The sequence below is a fragment of the Tyto alba genome, unplaced genomic scaffold (genome assembly GCF_018691265.1).
Source record: "Tyto alba isolate M040663 unplaced genomic scaffold, T.alba_DEE_v4.0 Super-Scaffold_1000006, whole genome shotgun sequence".
In the NCBI taxonomy this organism is placed as follows: Eukaryota; Metazoa; Chordata; class Aves; order Strigiformes; family Tytonidae; genus Tyto; species Tyto alba.
Genome location: NW_024881272.1, coordinates 3,673,286 through 3,685,783, shown reverse-complemented (window position 1 = coordinate 3,685,783; position 12,498 = coordinate 3,673,286). Strand labels below are relative to the sequence as shown.

At 51.8% G+C, this 12,498-nt stretch overlaps 1 protein-coding gene across 1 annotated transcript in view; it reads right to left on the bottom strand.

Moving 5' to 3' along the window:
- Nucleotides 1-11,657, bottom strand: part of NMNAT2 (nicotinamide nucleotide adenylyltransferase 2) — a 29,683-nt gene extending 18,026 nt beyond the window's left edge. The window contains 1 exon segment of the mRNA XM_042785536.1: nucleotides 11,474-11,657. Coding sequence (XP_042641470.1) covers nucleotides 11,474-11,558 — 85 coding nt within the window. The 5' untranslated portion in view covers nucleotides 11,559-11,657.
- Between the last annotated feature and the right edge of the window lie 841 nt (nucleotides 11,658-12,498).

Here is a 12,498-nt window from a genome sequence, read left to right as displayed (position 1 = left end):
AGAACAGCCTATTTGATACTATTGAAATTGATATTTAAATAAAAGGCATCATATTTTTCCCCTCTTTTTTCAGAACTGGAGTATTGCAAGGAGCAGTGTGTGTGAGAAGGCCCACAGGAGCCTGGGAAGGAACCCTCCAGGTCCCAGGGCTTGAGGAGAAGCATTTGAGGAAGAGTTTGGCAAAGCAACTCAGGCCAAAGGGCTTTTCCCCCTGGAGCAGCCCACCCTGCTGTGGTGGAGCAGGTGGGAGCAGGCAATGCCCGTCAGGTGAACAACATGAGGACAAGTACCAGGAGCTGCTTCTTGAGTTGAAGCTGCCACCAGCTCCTCCAGGTAGGGACTGGACTTATTTTTCTGTCAGGCAGGTGATTAGCACAGTGCTGTCACTCATCACCACTTCTAAGGAGAAGCGATAGAATTTATTGCCCAGCGATTTGCATCCTGGTATCACAGGGAGAGGAGGAACGTGCTCAGCACCTTGCTGGGTCTCCCCTGAAGGATGGGCAGCTGAGTCCTGCTGAGAAGGACCACCCTCCACCTGGTATTTGACACCCAGAGCTGCTGCCTGGGCATCTTAGAGGTCTTGGGGCTGCTGAGGTAAGGAGAACCATCTGACCCAGTAGAAGTAACTCTTAGCAGATAAAAATGCATGAAGAAGATGACTTCATGTAAAGAAGGACATTTTTGGAGCTCCCTGCTGTGGGACAGCACCAAGCCACCTTGCTTAGAAGCCCTCAGAGAAGGATTATGCATCTCTAGGTGAGTGTCTGTACGCACGGATTTGAAATGAAAAGTGAGAGGTCATATACTTTCCCTGGCTGGTGCATTAGCTGGCCACCCCGTAAGTCAGCAAGAGCTGTGCATGCTGTGGAGTGATGCATGGTGGAGGGGAGTGAGTTTCTGTCTTCTGGTGTAGTATCTTCCTTGGTTTTTAGACAAAAATGTGCCAAAACGTGCATTTGCCAGCACTTGGTGTAAAAATGCCCCTCTGAGCACCAGGATGTATTTAAGTACAAACCAAGGGAGTGAACATCACTGCAGCTGGACTAGGAAGAAAGCAGTCGCAGTGATTTTGGCTGAAATCCATCTCTCCTATAGGGTTTTGGAGGCTAGCAGCTCTCCAGCTGGTGTAAAGCAATGTAAACGCATTGCCTGCAGTAAAGCTACATCAGTTTGAGGTGTGAATCTGGCCCAGAGCTGGTATTCTATGCCTGTATCTCGGCTTCAATGAGAGTCTAAATATCAGGAGCAAAAATAAACTGTTTGGCAAGCAAAGGGGAGGGTGTTCCAGGTAGATAGGCCCGACTGCTCTCTTTGAAATTATTTTTATTGCCCTGGGCCCCAGGATATAATCAAACAGGACAAGGGTAGCAGCCAAAGGCACCTGGCAAATATTTTCATTATCCTGCTGTGGTTTTATGTTGCTTCCACCAGAATGCAGATGGCTGGGCCGAAGTAGGACAGGCACCTCAGTGTTCATCCCTGGAGAGGTCCTGGGCCCCATCTCAACCAGCCACTGGCTGGGAAATCGGTGTCATCCAGTGCCTTTCTTTTTAAAAAACGGGGGAGGAAAAAAAAAACACAAGAGATTTCCGTGCTTGTTTTCCATTGCCCTAATTTCCCCATGCAAGTGCTCCGTTTGTTTTCATTTCCAAGCTGTTGTAGCACATCAAAGGCAGCGCTTTGTACGCCCCGGCGCGCGTCGTGCTGCTCCTTCGGGTGGATGCGCGGCAGGATCACAACCCTACCAGGAGCGGAGGATTTATGGTCCCCGATTCCCCACGGAGCAGAGATGGGGAGCATTTGCCAGGTTGCTCTTTGCTGGTCTTGGGTTGACTCTACACGGGGCTGACCCCCGTGCTGTGAGTCTGACCCATGTCTTATCTTTGCTGGCAAAGCACCTGAAGATGCCGACGCTGGCAGGGATCTGTGTTGGCTGAACCAGGACCGTGCAGGCAGAAAACATCCCATCTACAGCGATGCAGAAAGGCTGGGGAGCTGCTGGTGATGTCACGGGGTGGTGGAGGCAGCCAAGGCAGGACTTCAGCCTCGTGGTGACCCCAAAGGGTTGTCACATTCCTGTTACCGCAGCGGTGTCACGCCTGGCTGCGCGGCTCGGCGAAACCCTCTCTCTTTGCAGATGTATTCCCAAGGCCCCATTTCCCCCCAAAGAAGCATCGACAATGTCTTTGCACAAAGCAAAGATGCTAGAAGCAAAGCTATGCCTTTCAGCACCCCCAACCCAGCTCACAAGGTCTCACTGGGAAAACTGGATTTTCTTATTTCCTTTCCCCTAGCAAAACGTGATGTCCTCAGGGAAGGTTTAAGCTCAATTAGAGGCTGTTGGATTTTCAATGAAAGTAGAAACCTTTGTGGAGCAGGGCCTGAGCAAGTCCTCCCTTGCCTGCCTCAGAGATGGGCTCTCCACCCATCCCGTGGGGAGCTCTGCTGCCTTTGTCATCTACTCCAGCTCCAAAACAGACTTATCCCAGTTCATCTCCTCCTGGGACAAGCCCTGTAGTGGCTCTTAAAAATACATATTCCTAAACACTCCAGGTTTTTCTGTTTTTAAAATATGGATTTAGCAGTTTTCTGCTGGCATGACCAAGCTATATCCAGCAGCTCAGCCTTACTGATGGAAACTAGTTGATGCTGGAAAGGGAGATTAAAAAAAAAACCCACGTGCTCCCGACCTAGGTTATCTTCTCCAGGCATGACTGCACACCATCAACATGTGCAAGCAATGCTGCTTCAGGGGGATGAGAGCTGTGATCTGGCCCTGGTTTGTTTTCAGGGATGTGATGGACACTCCAGACTTTGTCCAGCTTTCTCCATGCAGGGGACCCCGAAAATCCAGCCCTGCTTGGCTGGGCACTGGTGGCACCATGGGAGCGCTTGGATTCAGGGGTTATAAATTCCAGAGAGGACATGCTCATCTCAAACTTTAGAGGCATCCTGGCTTTATCTCCATCTTAGGCTGATTTTTCTGTCTTAGAGGTTGTCAGGTCTTTCCACAGCTGCTTTGGGCTCCCTTGGTCCCAGGTGGAGGTTAGGGTTAAGGTCAGGGTTACTTGTGCTGCATGTTCAACACAACTGGACTGTTTCTCCTTGCCCCTTGTCCCCCAGCTCCACGTGGTGGGATACAGGCTCAACCCCAGCTCTGAGGCATCTCTGTGCCTTCTTCCTCGGCTCGGGGGGACCCCTTGCAGCCCCCCTGCCTTGCTGCCAGAAGGGATTTCTGAGCATGCAGGGGTGAGGACGTCTATTTTGGGCCAGCTGCTGCCCGATGCACAAAGATCAGCCTAATCACGAGCCACTCCTAGCCGTGTCCCCCATCGCTGCGGTACCTGACACAAACCCACAGCAGCCTGGCAGGGAAAGCTGAGACGCGAGTCCCCCCCATTGCACCAGGCAGGAGAGATTAAGTGACTTGCCCAAGGTCACAGGGGACACGTGGGCTGCCACTGCTGGGTCTTAGCGTTCAGCTAATTGATATCCTTGGCATCGCCTGGGCTGCTATTAAAAAGTATCAGAGAAGACTATGCGGAAGGTGCGAGCATCTTAGCGAGAGCAAACCGTTTGTAAATAGAAGCAGAGCCCCTGTTTCTTTCTTCAATGAGGTTGTAGAACTGGATTTCTCACCGCTGGGTTTGTTTATAGTCAGTGGAAGTAAGAGAAGGTACGTGGCACATTTTGGGAGATGGCATTGTCATAGAGACAATGTAATGTCTCACAGACCGTAATAAATACTGCTAAATATTTAAGAGCTTATAAATATTTTAAAAGAATCCCTGAGTAGTTATTGATGGAGTTTAATCTGGTGCTTGCGAAAGCTCCTCCTCTCTGTGGGTCATAAAGAGGAGATGAGATGCTCGAGATGCAGGAAGCGGGTAAAAACAGCCACGAAAAAAGACTCTATATGGGGTGCAGTGATGGGAATGCGACATTAACTGATACGTAATGGCACCCAAAAGAGCCGTGGGTGCTGCAGTCCTGTCACTGCTGCTCTGTCCTCCCGGCACAGCACCCAAGAAACCGCAGTTTTGGCATGTTCGGGGCAAGTGCTGGGAGCGGCGGCGTGCCGGTGACTCACCCGCCACGGCGCAAGGCTGGGCTGACTGGTTTCACTGCCCGCCGCCGCTTTGAGCCAGGAGCACTCGGTCAGGCTGGGCATGTCTTGCCTTCCCAGACCCTTTCTACCTGCGAAAGAGGCTGTTTGCTGTGATTTCAGCAGCTTGGATGTCAGTGGAAGCTCCTCTGTGTCGCTGCAGAGCCGGGCCAGCATTAACTTCAAAAGCTGCTGAGAGGTGAGCACGGATGCTTCAACTCCCCGGGTCCAGTAAATCACCTGGAATGTTATAAGCAACATCTGTCCTGGCTCTGCCCCGGGTCAGATCCTTCCTGCTGCCTCTCCCTGAGCCCTGCCAACGCCGTGCAGAGCAAAGCTGGGGCTCAGTCAGGCCCCCCCATCCGTGCCGTCCTCCCGGAGTCCCATTACCCACCTCGGGCTCCATCGATCGCTCCGGCTAATTACGCATTCAGATTTCAGCCCGGAGATGAAATGGAAACACGAGGCAGCCTTGCAGAGGCCTTGACTTCTTACTCATGTTGCAGCAGGCTGAGGTAAAAACCTCTCCCGAGCTCCTGATGAGCTTTTGCTAGATGGGGGTGGGAGGGGGGGGGGCATTTTGCTTCTGGTTATTTGCAGATATATTCGCATTTAAGCAAAAGGGGAAAAGGCGAGCTGTTATTCTGCTCATGCATTTCTCCCAGCTCCATCCTGCCAGCAATGCTTTCGTTGAACTGCCCTGCAGTTCAGTTATCTCAAAAAAAAAAAAAAAAAAAAAAAAAAAGAAAGAAAAAGTGATTCTTGAAACTCAGGCTATGAAAACAACCCATCAAAAACAAAAGCCTCAGCTTCTGCCTCTTCCTCCCTCTTACAAAACTCCGTCCCTTCATCTCAAAACCCTCTTAACGTGATGCAGCAGCCCTCAGTGCTGCTCCTCTACAAGGGCTGTGTTGAATAATCAAAAAGCAACTTGCTGGGATTTTTAATTGCTCAAATTTTCTTAAGAAGCCACGCAACAGAGAGTTTTACTTTTGATGGCAGAGTCCTCTTTCACTGTTTTCCATCAGAAATGTTTTCTGCGCAGCTGTCGGTTAGGATATAAAGTCTATTCAATACCAGATGCACGTAGGATATAGGGAAAATTTGATTGTAATTAGACAATCAAATGGGCTAGGGAAGGGAAAAATAGTGGTGGTTTGCTGATGTTCAGGATTCACCCTACCTACAAGCTTCGTTTTTCTGCAGAAGTCCAGGTCCTGGAACTGTTTGAAATGAAGTGGGTGGGAAACTCTATGGCTAAACAGGTTTAAAACATCTACGGTACCAAGACCTCCTATGAGAAGGCCACATCTAAAAACATCTTGCAAACCCCTTCCTCCCACGTGAACAGACCCATCACTCCATAAACCAACATGCAGGAGATGAGACACCCTGGACACAGACAGACACGACAGATTTGATTAAAATCGCCTATTTGCTATCAAATGCTTGATAGTGCCCCAAAAAATAGCTGTAACAAACCCTAAGTGCTTCTGACAGAGGCAAATAATAATGTCCCAATCCTTTCCTTGGGGGTCACCCAAACTTCTCCCTCTGAGCATCCTGGTGGCCCCGCAGCTCCACGTTGCTGGACCTCATGGGCACCGTGCGACTGGGAAGAGGGGAAGGACAGCTTGAAACCTTCCTCTGCAAGGGCTGGGAGATCCCCAGTAAAGCTCTGCTAATCAAAGGCTGATGAGCAGAGGTGGAAAGGGATCTGGAGACATGGTCAGAAAGGGTTGGGTTCGATAGGTGCCCCAAGCCCCGGAGATGAAGCTGTGTCAGGCTGCTCTTAGAGCCAGGTAGAAATAAAACCGTGTTTGGTGAGCAAGGCCATTTCCTTGAAACCAGAAGTCTGCATGTGAAAGGCTGGGTTGTGAGGAATTTCAGAACTTTAAAAAGGCAAGAAAAAGTGTCTAATGTGCCAAAATGGGGAACATGGGCATTTTCAGAGAGGTCTTTTCTTCTACAATTCAAGAAAATGAATAAAAAGAAAATAGAAAAAAAAAGAATCAATATCAGAACACTGCATCTTGGTCGACCTGATACCGTATTTCCCCACCAAATGCTTCCTGCTTCAGTTTGCAGGAATCATCAGAACCCTCTGATTCTCACATATCCATGAGACAGTACGAGCCCCTTCCCCCACAGAACCACGAAGAAACTCACTCAGCATCATCCTGCCAACTCTGGGAGTTTGGTGGCTCCCTCTGCAATCCCGAAACACTGGGAAGGAGAACACGCAAACCCTGGAGCCTCTGACCTTGTGCAGTGATGCCTTTAACCCCAGTATTTTACCCAAGACCACCTTTGAAGTGAACCACGTTTTTTTTTAATTGAAAAATACACTTTCTAGCTTGCTCTGCAGGGCTGCCCTTTGCTTTTCATGCTCTGACCCCCCAGGCAGGAGGGGGACACAGTTCTGTTGAGGTTCCCTGAGCTGGGACAAGGAGGAGAAATTTTTTAATTGTCAAAGCAAGCACAAGCTCGTCAGCTGGAAGAGCACCAGCATGGGCTGCGCGGATTAGATTTTGCTTTTGACATTGGTTCGTTGGCTTTTGTCCTTTGGGTGGCATCGCTTGCACGGGAAGGAAGCAGCAGGTGAACTGCGGTGAGGCCAAGGTGGAGGGAGATGTCCTTTAGGCAGCAAATCCCACTGCCGGCGGGGACGTGCCGCTCCGCGTGTCCCCAGGGGTTCGGCACTGAGGGGCCAAAGCCAGCGCGGGGACATCTCGGGGGTTCCCCTCCTGAGCCGGGTGCAGGGGAGTAGGGTTAAGCATCTACCCTGTGCTCAGTGTTTCTCAGAGCGTCAGCGGGAAATTAAGGTGAATTGGTTTGAGTTTGGGTGTGTGCCAGTCGAGGTAAGCAGCTGGGCTCCCCGGCACCAAACTGTGGTGGGGTTTTTATGTGGCTTTAATGCAGGACTTTGTTCTGACTTTTATTTTTCTCCAATTATTAAGACTTCTTGAATCGGATCTGCCTTTCCTTCTCCATACCTCTTTGGGATATAAATGGAGCTTCACTTCAGACTAAAGGCCACCAACATTCCCGTCAAGTTTTAGAAACAACCTCTGCCCTCTTCTCTCCTCCTGCCTTTCTTCCCCCGACATCTGCATCCTAAACTGTTTCTCATAGCCACATAAAGCTAGAAAATACAACTCAAATTTCTGACTCAGAACTTATGTATATCTCAAAGCACATCTGATACCACAAATAACTCAGAGTGTTTTCAGGGCTATGTGGGTGTTTGTCTCAACCCCTTGGTATGGCTGGCTGTACAGCGCCATATCTCACATAGTTTTTTATTATATGTTATACATCTTAAGTATTAATTTACACGTATGATATTAATTTTATGGACACAGACACGAATCAACCTCATTCGGTGAGCCCTAGTGACCCAGACTTGCAACTGGCAGAGGACGGAGGGAGCCCTTCTGCAGTAAGTTCAGCTCCGCACAGACACGAGGGTCAGTGGTGGGTTGCAGTTGCAGATCTGGGCTTGTAACAAGAATCCCAGCTTTCTGGAAGCCCAAGAATAACGACGATACTGAATCTTAAATTCACATGACTGGTGGAAAAAAAAAATAACCCAGCGGGACCTTTCCCCCACTAGAAGAGACTTCCAAATAATTAACCCATCTCCTATTCAGGCAAAAATGCTACGGGAAAAAGTTGGCTTTTGGCCTGAATAAAACATGACAAGATCCAAACTGAGAGAAATCATGGTTGGCATACAATGGTATGTCTACTGTGGCATACCAGTGCAAATCCTATACTTCCTTTTGGCTTAATTAGTGCCATGTGTTAAATATCTCTCTATGTTAAGCAAAAAATTCCTCCTATCAGGCTCACAAAGCCCAAATATTTGTCTGAAAGATAAAGACAATATTTTTGCACAAACTCAGCTGTTTGAAATGCAACATTGACAGGATGGAGTACTGTTTTGGTTGGACTCATATAGCACAGAGCTAAATGAGTATTACAGATTTTTGGTCGAGATTCCCATGGCTTCCCATTATTATTCTTTTAGACTTGGAGGGGAAGCGTTCCTCAAACAAAAATGAACAGGGATTTAGAAGCTAAATTCTGTGTCCTTTCCTCGTGGGAGACTCATTTCTCCCTATCAGGTATTTCAAGATTTAAATTCCGGGATCTTTACAGGACATATGCACAGAAAATTTCCACATCAAGCCATACTCTTTAAGCTAAAACATGTCTTCGTGAAAGATAACTGAGTCCTGGTTTACAGCCTTCAGGAGACAGAGAATCCATCAGGTACCCAAGTACTTTTTCCTACTACTTGATTACCTTCACTCAAAGCCACACATTTTGTAGCTTGAAGTTGTGTGGTACCGAAGCCTGCTCCTGGAGTCTCACCAGTCCTTCCTCTGCTGAATAAAGGAGCCCCGCTCCATCACATATTCCTCTCCCAAGCAGATACTTAAAGGCCATGATAAAGTTGATCCATAACATCTTTAAGGATGGATCTAGACTGAGCCTCTCTAGACTCCTGCCATAAAGCCTGGTTTCCGGAGCTAATGTAATTCTTGTTACTGTTCATCCAAGAAGGGTTTTGCTAATGCTGTACATGAAAACAACACGACCTTTCTTCTTTTGCCTGATATTCCCCTGCTTAGATCTACAAGAATTGCATTTGCTGCTTTATTTACAGCATCACACACAGTTTGTATTCAGTGAGCTACGTACAATCACTCCTCAGTCCTTGACACAGTCGCTGTTTGGCAGAAGACATTTGCCTGTTGTTTATATTTGATGTGCGTTTCTCCTTGCTGGACATATGACTTTGCATTTGACTTCGCTGTTTGAACAAGCCCTTTTTATCAAACAACCCGAGTCAGGCAGCACAACTGATGTGTTACCATCACTAATTGCTATTCTGTCCACTTTGGGGTCATTGGCACTTTTTACCGGCAGGGACTATATTTTTATTTCCGGGTCATTGATAAAGATACTGAACAGTACTGATTAAAAAAAAAAAAAAAAAATATCACTGCAAGTCTACTTATAACACCCACTGCATACCAATATCTCACCAATCCTTATTTTCTACATTATATCTTCTTACTGTTTTTTAGTCCACTGAATATGGGCCACATTCATATTTTTAGGATTACTTTTCTTAAGCAAAACATCATCTAGGGCTAAATAATCTGAATTACAGAATTCTGCTTTATTAATAGTTGCTTCTATCAACCAAGTCCCTGAAACTTCACTTAATTATTGTTTTTATTTTTCAATAGTTCCTCTTGTTCCTTGCTGTTTGCAATTGTTTTTAGCTTAGGGAATAGGATTTTGTTGGAAGTTTAAGTTATATTGGTGCCCCAGGCCTACATTTTGCTGGCATTTATGAAATGGAATAATAATGTGATCATTTGCATCTAGAAAACCATAATTTTCTAGCCTGCTGCCCAACACATTATAATCTACAAAAACAAGGTCTGACGCAGAAATACCCCAAGATGATTTCAATTATTTTTGTGCTTCGAAACTTATGTACAGCTTTGAGAAACCCCAGGGATGCTTTTCCAGCTGTAGCATGAGACCTTCCGCATCTGCTCCCCAGCCTCAAATCTCCTATCAGACACCAAGGGATGGTTCCTCTCTCTGCACTCCAAGAGGGGATGTTAGAGGAGCTGATCTTTCTGCTCCTATTTTACTTGACAGTCTGCAGTGGACGCTTCTCCCTCAGTGGACTCCCCCTGCCCCAGGGAAGTTGCTGTTTGAATAGGGATCTCCAGGCATTTCGAGCTTTACCCGAACCGTCAGTATTTATGGCACGTCAGACTGCCTTTGACAGAGACTGCCCTTCCTCCATCCCTCTCTCCCTCCCTCCTGTCTTGCCTGAGCAGGCTGTAGCAGTGATTCTAGCAGTGATTCCAGCGTCCCCGTCATTCCGATCACCTCACAGCTACTCAGTGATATCAATCATCTCACGTGAATGTTGCCGATTCCTTCGACCTATTATCAATCTAAAAGGTTGGGTATTCTAATATTTCGGTTAACTGCTCATATTTTTGCTCACTTCTGCCATACCTGGCTTTAGCTGCTCGGCCCGGTCCCTCCCCGGTCAGCACGGATATAAAAGTGCTGCAGCGACCGCAGACTCGCAGACCCAACTGGCCAAGCGGCGGCTTACGAATACCGCCTAGAGCCCTTGCCAGGACCGACCCCGGGGGGCTGTGGGGTTGGGAGGGTGACAAGGTGAGAGCAGACGTTGGGGTTGGGGTGGGGGGGACACCCCGCTATCTCAAGGGAAGCGGACCCCCGGGCTGGATGCTGCCGGCTCTCGCTGAGGCCCGGGCCGGGCTCCGCCTGCGGCGCCTTCAGCACCACCCGCCGCGGACAGCGCCCGGCCACGGCTGCCCTGCCCCCCCCCGCGCCCCCCTGGAGCGGCCCGGCACCCCCAGCACCCCCCCCCAAACCCCCATACACCCCCGGGAGCGGACAGGCACCCCCAGAACCCCCCCCCCCAAACCCCCATACACCCCCGGGAGCGGACAGGCACCCCCAGCACCCCCCCCCCAAACCCCCATACACCCCCGGGAGCGGACAGGCACCCCCAGCACCCCCCCCCCAAACCCCCATACACCCCCGGGAGCGGACAGGCACCCCCAGCACCCCCCCCGAACCCCCATACACCCCCGGGAGCGGACAGGCACCCCCAGAACTCCCCCCCCCAAACCCCCATACACCCCCGGGAGCGGACAGGCACCCCCAGAACCCCCCCCCAAACCCCCATACACCTCCGGGCAGCTGCCCTGCACCCCCAGCATCCACACAACCCCCCCCTCCGGGCAGCTGCCCGGCACCCCCAGCGCCTACCCAAACCCCCATGCACCCGCGGGAGCGGCCCGGCACCCCTCAGCACCCACACAAACCCCCCCAGAGCAGCAGCCCTGCACCCCCAGCACCGACACAAACGCCCCCTCCACCCCCCCTCCTGGCAGCAGCCCTGCACCCACACCACCCACTCAACACCCCCCTCCCCCATCCCCGGGCAGCCGCCCTGAACCCCCAGCACTCACTCATCCCCCCCCTCACACACACACACATACACACACCCCGGGCAGCGGCCCTACACTCCCAACATCCCCCCTAAACACCCCCCACACACACACATACACACACACCCCGGGCAACGGCTCTGCACCCCCCCAGCACCCCCCCCCCCCATCTCCCCGGGCGGCGGCCCTGCACCCCTCAGCGCCCACCCAAACACACACACGCCCCCGGGGCAGCGGCCTTGCACCCACCCAAACACCCCCCCCCCCCCCATCAAACCCGCGGGGTGCGACACCCCCCACCCCCCCCCCCCCGGTCCCCGCTGCCGGAGGCACTGACCGAACATCTGGATGTGGCCCTTGGTGATGGGGTTGAAGCTGCCGCAGGCCAGCAGGATAACGTGGGTCTTGGTGGTCTCGGTCATGGCGCCGGCGCGGCCCTGCCCGGCCCTGCCCCAGCCGCTTTTTGTGTCTCGGTGCGGCTGCGGCGGCGGCGGGAGGGCGGGAGCGGGGGCGGCGCCGCGGCTGCGGGAGAGGGGCCGGAGCCTTCCCCCCCACCCCACCCCACTCCCCCCCCCACCCCCCCCCTCCCCAGGCCACGCACAGCCCGAGCCACGCACCACCCCCCCCCGCTCCCACCCCCGCCGCGGGCACGGGTGGGCACGCCGATCCACGCGCACACACACCCCCCCCTCGCCTCCCACCACCCCGCGTGTGAACGCAGCTTCACGCGTGGGCGCGCACACGGGCACCGAGACGCAGCTCCCTCCAACGAGGAAAGGCTGGGGAGAGGGGGCCGATGCTTACACGCACACGCAGGGGCTGTGTGTGTCGTCGTCCCCCCCCCCCCCCCCCGTGTCTCTGCCAAGCAGCGGTGCCACATTGGCATCCCCCCCTCCTCACCGCCCCCCCCAGCTCTGCCCAGGTGAGCCTGGAGACGCCCACAGCCCCAGTTCGGGACCCTCACGGGCCTCCCAGTTGTCCTGGTGCAGCGTCGCTGCAACACCCGTTTCTGGGACTCCGTGGGGAAACTGGCTTGGGGGGCTTCAGCTTCACCCAACGCCTCCGTTTCACTGCCTGAAGGAAGGGAACATCAAATAGATGCTGTGGGTGCGCTGAAAACGAGTCTTTATGGCAAGGTAAACCAGTACCAGCCTGACTGACTGACTAATTGCCTTCATTTTGTGTTTGTACGATTGCAGCATTGCTGTTCTCCGCCAAAGAAGCTCCTCTCCCCGAGGAAGGGCCGGCAGAGCCCTCTCTGCTCACCGCCACTGCAGGCAGAGCTGCAGGCAGCTGCCTTCAACCACCTCCCAAAGGCTCTCTCCATCCTGTCGCTTCTCTCCGGCTCCTACACGCAGTCTT